Source organism: Tupaia chinensis, unplaced genomic scaffold, assembly GCF_000334495.1.
Source record: "Tupaia chinensis unplaced genomic scaffold, TupChi_1.0 Scaffold138390_1, whole genome shotgun sequence".
Classification (NCBI taxonomy): domain Eukaryota; kingdom Metazoa; phylum Chordata; class Mammalia; order Scandentia; family Tupaiidae; genus Tupaia; species Tupaia belangeri.
Window position 1 is genome coordinate 1,859,657 of NW_006198287.1, and position 6,388 is coordinate 1,866,044.

At 37.5% G+C, this 6,388-nt stretch overlaps 1 protein-coding gene across 1 annotated transcript in view; it reads left to right on the forward strand.

The window, feature by feature from the left end:
- The window catches only part of MTMR9 (myotubularin related protein 9), a 46,330-nt gene extending 41,149 nt beyond the window's left edge, over positions 1-5,181 (forward strand). The window contains exon 10 of the mRNA XM_006161222.3: positions 3,476-5,181. Within this exon, the coding sequence (XP_006161284.1) occupies positions 3,476-3,639 (164 nt within the window). The 3' untranslated portion in view covers positions 3,640-5,181. The remainder of the gene's footprint in view (positions 1-3,475) is intronic.
- Positions 5,182-6,388: the final 1,207 nt, after the last annotated feature.

Genomic DNA, 6,388 nt, shown 5'->3' on the forward strand with positions numbered 1-6,388 from the left:
GGACATTCATGCTGTTGTTGATACTTGAACATGGTGAACTAGATGTGGTTCTCAGACCTGTGTGTGCTTATTGTTTTCCTAGTGTGGGCATGGTGTTCTCTTTCATATCACTTATCCAGTCACACTTTTTTTTCAGTTCCCATTTAATAAACGAAATGGTTAGTTAGTAGACACTGCTGTTTACATTGGATAGTTTCCAGAGATAAAGAAAGTGCATTACTTTTTGCATAAGAGAGTTGGTAGGTAGTTGGAATGAATAAATTGTAAGCTCCTTGAGGAAAGTTTCTGTCTGCGTTTTTATTAATTAGTTGTTAGGAGAGGTTCTTGGGTTAAATGCTGTTTAAGAGTTGCATGGTTGCCATTCCAATAAGGTTCTATAAATGGACACAAAGTATGAGCCATGAAGTAATGTGAATATCTCACTGTTTCTATGGAGTGATAATCCATGCTTCATTTTCAAAATCTATTCCGAAGTAGGATTTTTACTTATGAGGGGCCTTCAAAAAGTTCATGTAAAATGTATATTATGAAAAAACTGTGCATGGAGGGACCAGCAGTTAGCATAATGGCAATGTCGATGGACTCCCATGTAGTCGACCGCAGTTCGTGTCCCGGACCTGGTGGCTCAAAACTCACGCTGGGCGTGTGTGCATGCGTGCCCAAGATCCCGAGAGGAGAATGGAGGAGAAGGGATTGTGGCGTGACCATACCCCCTGGGGGGTGATTTCTTGCTTTCTGTCTCTCTGTCTCTCTCTCTCTGGCGGGTGCACGCGCCCTATAGCAAAAACCTCTCAAAAAAGAAAAAAAAACTGTGCGTGGATAAACTTGTACCTTAATTCCTTTTTCTGCAGACTTTTTGAAATCCCCTCATACACTAATGTTTCAGACTTCTGAAGCTTACTCCTTAAATAGCAAAGCTCATTTAAAAAAATAACCAAAATCTATCTGAAATATACTAGATAGTTAAAAAAAGACTAATGCTATTTAATTTCCTTTAATCATCTTGAAGACAGCAAACAAGTTTATTCATGTTTGTATTAAACAGCATAAAGCATACATACAAAGCAGTGGTAGTTTGATAAATTACCATATGTGTCAGTTATTATATCACATTCTAATATGTCATGCCCTCAAGGGCAATTCCTATGTGGAAATGATATGCCTTTTGTGTAAAAGGGTCCTGGCTTGCTTTGGTCTCTGGTTTGAGACTGTTTTCCATCTCTTCTCTGATGTCAGCTGTCACTTCTTTTTTCTCTTGATAATATGTGCTGTCAGCTGCTTCATTCAGCTCAGTTAATACTTCTAGGCTTATCTATTTAGGCATCCCCTAGTTGGAATGGTGGGGAAATAGCCTTACAGAGTCTTGGGGTTCTCTGAGTATGAGCTTTAGTGCTTTGATTTTGTGAAGGAATTCTGGCTAATCAGAACTTCTCTTGCTTACTCTCTTAATTTTTATAGACAGTCACAGGTATAGGATAAGTGATCTCTTAAGTAACATATTAGGGACCAGCAGATGGCATAATAGTTCTATCACTGGACTCCCAAGTGGTTGGCTGCGGTTTGAGTCCTGGACCCTGCAGCTTGAAAGTAACACTGGGTGCATGTGCATGCCTATGCAAAATCCTGAGAGGAAAATGGAGAAAAAGAGACTGTGGTGTGACCATCTCCCTGGGGGGGGGGGGGGGGGGCTCTCACTTTTTTTCTTATAACTATACTTCTTACTGAAGACTTAAAGACTTCTAGGACAGGGAACCAGCAGTTAGCATAATGGCTATGTCGCTGGATTCCCATGTAGTCGACCACGGTTCGCGTCCCGGACCCGGTGGCTTAGAACTCACACCGGGTGCGTGTGCGTGCGTGCCCAAGATCCCGAGAGGAGAATGGAGGAGAAGGGATTGTGACGTGACCATCCCCTCTGGGGGGTGATTTCTCGCTTTCTGTCTCCATGTCTCTCTCTGTCTGTCTGGCGAGCACACGCGCCCTATAGCGTAAACCTCTCAAAAAAAAAAAAAAAAGACTTCTAGGACAATTTACATAAAAGCCACAGTTGCATTTAATAACTTAAATGAGAGACTGTTTGGGAGAAAACCTAATTTTGGGAGTTAGATGGTCTGAGGATGATTTAACTAGATTTTTTTTTTTTAACCAAACCTCATTTGTAGTTTAGAGATTAAGTGATAGAAGGAAATGTTTATTGTCATATGGATGCATTCTTATTATTCATATTACAAACAGAGTTTTAGTATGTATTCAGTGTCTCCCTAAATTTAGAGCTAGGAAAAATTTTGTGTTAGGTAAAGTCTTACAGTAGATATGTACGTATTTTGGACTCAGAATGTCCCTCTGGTATTTTCATTTGCATCATCGCTAACCATTAGTATTAAGTAATTCCTGTACTGAAGAGCAATGGGCTCCTATAATAAGAAAATCAAGATGGGTCCATATTTAACCTATAGCTCTGTTTTCTCTTTTTTGATAGAGGGTCCATTTGAACATATAGAGAAGTGCTCATTAGGGTCCATGATTTATAGAAAGTATTTTAATGAATCTTTATGATTTCAAAGTGTGATTTGTGAGGTTGCCAGCTACTGACCAGTTACGCCTAGAAAGTTCTGTACTTCCTTACTTGTACCTTTACAGCATTATATTGGGATGTTATAGCTAACATAAATCTATGTAGAGGAGAAGACGACTAGTTTTTAGCCTATAATAAAAAGTTAATTATGGGGCTGGCAGATAGAGTCGTGGTTAAGCCACTGGACTCCCACGTGGGCAATAGTGGTTCGAGTGCTAGACCTGTTGGCTTGCTTTCCCACTTTTCTCTCTCTTTGTGTCTCTTTTTGGTTAAATCTAACAATAAAGAATAATAACAAATAAAATTAAATAAATAACTCTTTCTTAAAAAAATGTTTAATTATTATTTAGTGAAGGAATCAATTGCTGCAGAATTGAAAGACTGCCTCTCAAGAAACAGGAGGAAAGAGGGAGAGACGGTGGGCACATGCACTATAGCACAGGCTTTTAAACAACAACATATGTGATTCTGCTTTTACTGTAATTGTCACTTTTTTTGCTAAAGTGTGTTTATTCATACTGGAGATCTTACAGGTCTGAATATAATTCTAAAACTAAATTATTTGTATTGTGAAACCAGAAATTTTATCACATGGTAAATTGTAGGCTTGTTTTCTTACATATATCACAGAATAGTATTTTGATCTAGTTGTTATTTTTGTGGTATTTTTCTAAGGAATTAATGAGCATATGATAGAAATAGTGACTTCTTGGAGACTATATTTAATTATATTTTTCATTAACTCATAATTATTGTATCTTTTAGAGTATTAAATAAAATACAGATATGAATCATGAAAGAAAAAGTATAATACATGAAATTATTTATTATTCACAAATACAGTATTAATTGATAGTATGTGTCTTTCTCCCTTCTGTTTTCCATTTCTGGGTTCAATAGGTATTTTTCTACGTTGGAACAGATCCTCTAAGTATTTGGATGAAGCCTATGAAGAAATGGTTAACATCATTGAGTATAACAAGGAATTACAAGCAAAAGTCAATATCCTTAGGAGGCAGTTGGCAGAACTGGAAACAGAGGATGGGATGCAGGAAAGTCCCTGAAAAATATCCCTGCTCCTTTCCAAGGACCTTCCAGCACTTGTGTCTCCCCCTCTTCCCTCCCCCACCCCCCACACCCCCAACAGTCTCCTTTTGCCCTGAAGTTCACTTTTACACAATAGCCTTTAACTTGGGCTTTAGAAGTGGGGTAATGGATTTATCCATACTCTATGAATGAAATTTACTGTACTATTCATGTTTTGTGTGACCTGTTAGGCCCCCTTTGCTTTGGGAGCAAGAAAGGAGGTGCTAGTCATTTTATTTTATGTTAAATAGGTGACCTATTGAATGCCATTTGTGTTATACTCCAGTTTCATTGAAAGCTTTTCTCTGTGTCCACTTTCCAAACAATGCTCCAGACTGGTCAAGGATACACTCAATCCTTATTCCTTAATTCATTAGGGAATGTTTGGTGGTTTAAAAAAAGAGTCAGGCTTTTAAGCACTCTGAGTTTAGAGATATTTTTCAAACTGAAATGGTTGATAAACTAAAAGTTTTATGTTTACCATGCCATTTCCATTATCTTTGCTATATAAAATAGCCATTTTCTTTAAAATAGTAATTTCTCATTCTGATTTATCAAGAAAATCTGAATACTTATTCAAGGTAAATTATTTCTACAAGGGCAAAAGGTGTAATCCTCTGATATATACACTAACAAGAGTTAAATGTATTTTAATAATAGACACTAAAAGTATGTGTAACATAGAATTAAAGTAGGAATTTGTTACTGAGTGAGAATTATTATTGTTGAATTGGTTTTTCAGATTTTTGATTATCCATTAAAATGTGTGTCAAATGCTGAATATAGAATTAAACCTTCACTTAGAATAGAGTTAATTTGTTATAATGAAGCTATCTATATGGTTTCCTTAAACCAGAGATGCACTGCCCTTGTCCAAAGTTCTTATTGCACTGGTTTCTATATGTATGTAGGTATTTTATTGTGTTTTTAAGTATTCTAAAAGTTTACTAAGGTTAAATTTTCATGTTGGCTTGAGCCATTTGCAAATTTATCTTGACTCTGCTGGTTTGTCCATTATGTGTTAGGCAAATACACTTTTAAGTGGAAGGGAAAGCGTAGGAATGTGATGTGACTCTGTTTTAAACATCAGAAATAGGTTTGAAATGTGTGTCAGTGTTACAGAAACGGTGATGGCTAGATTCATGTTCTGCTGGCTCTGTTTATGCCTGCAACTCTGAATGATTGTGGTTTACTACCTTCTCTGTACATTTCTGTTTTGTAGCACTGCTCATTTTTAAAAATATGATCAATTCTTGTTCTCTTTAAAGGGTGTGACAGAATAATCTTTAATGCCATTTCAGTACCATCTGTATATAACCATTTCAGGATAGAACATGTATAGAATGCTGCTGTAGAGCTGTGTATTAAGCTAAAAATATAATTTTAAAAAATCAGCTTGAGCAAAATCTAAGGCCACATGCAGAAGCCTTAGAAAATGGCAAATATCTGGAGCCAGCAGATGGTATAGTGAGTAAGGGTCTGTACTCCTACATGGCTGACCATAGTTTGAGTCCCGGATCTGGCGGCTTGAAACTCATGCCAGATGCATGTGTGTGCCTGCCCAAAATCCCGAGAGGAAAATGGAAAAGAAGGGATTGCAGCATGGCCATCCCCTCTGGAATGATTTCTCACTTCCTGCCTCTCTGGCGAGTGCATACCCTCATAACAAAAATTGCTAAAAATTTTTAAAAAATAAAGAAAGAACATGGCAAATATTTTCCATCTCAGTTACCCAAGCTTCACTTCTTTTTTTCCCCCCTGCTTCCTCAGCATGCAGAAACCTAGAGAGCAATCCAGACACTTTCGGTAAATTTGCTCACTTTCCTCTCTAAGTTCAGTTATGAATCTTGGGGGCATTAGCACATTAGCATTTACCAGAATGCTAAGGCAAGAAGAGGAGGAGATACCTTCTCTTGTTACAGGTATCTCCGTGTTGTGGGGAATGGCTATCTTAGTTTTGTGAAAGAAGAAACAGCCTATCTTTGTCATGGCCCTTCAGAGTTACTTGCTGGCATCTGTTCCTACAGCTGCCCTTTTTGTTTTTTCCTATTTTTGTCTCAAGATTACATGATGAAGGAGCCTTTTTCTTCTCAATTAATGGACCCATAAGGAAAACCATTTAGAGTGTTTACTTTTTTTTAAAGTATTCTTTAAAAGTGACTTCTGAACTAGCAGGTAGTATGGTGATTAGGGTGTTGGATCCCACATAACTAATTTCACGATTTGAATCCCAGGGCCAACAGCTTAAAAAACATGCCAGGTACATGTGTGTGTGTGTGTGCATGCCCAGAATCCCAAGAAGATATGGGATTATGGTGTGGCCAGCCCGCCGGGGGGTGATTTCTCTTGCTTGCTCCCTGTCTTTCTGGAAAGTGTGTGCACGCTATAGCAAAATTTAAAAAAAAAAAAAAAAAAGGACTGCTACTGCTAATATTCATTAGCCATAGGGCTCTCTTGGATGGAAGCTTTGGAGGGAGTTTGGGAGTTGTTATTAGGCTTTGTCATAGGGATATTTACGCCATCCATTTATACCTGTCTTCCTGATCAATATTTCATGAGCAAGCCAGAGTATGGTAATAGGGAAGTATTCCAGTTTCTTTTCCTTCCTCTAACTGAGACACCATCTTCCCTGTTTTGACAAGTTTGCATTTTAGTATTGATTTATAATTAAGGATTATCCAAACCTCAGATTTGATTACAAGTTGAAAAAACAAACTTTGATATCAT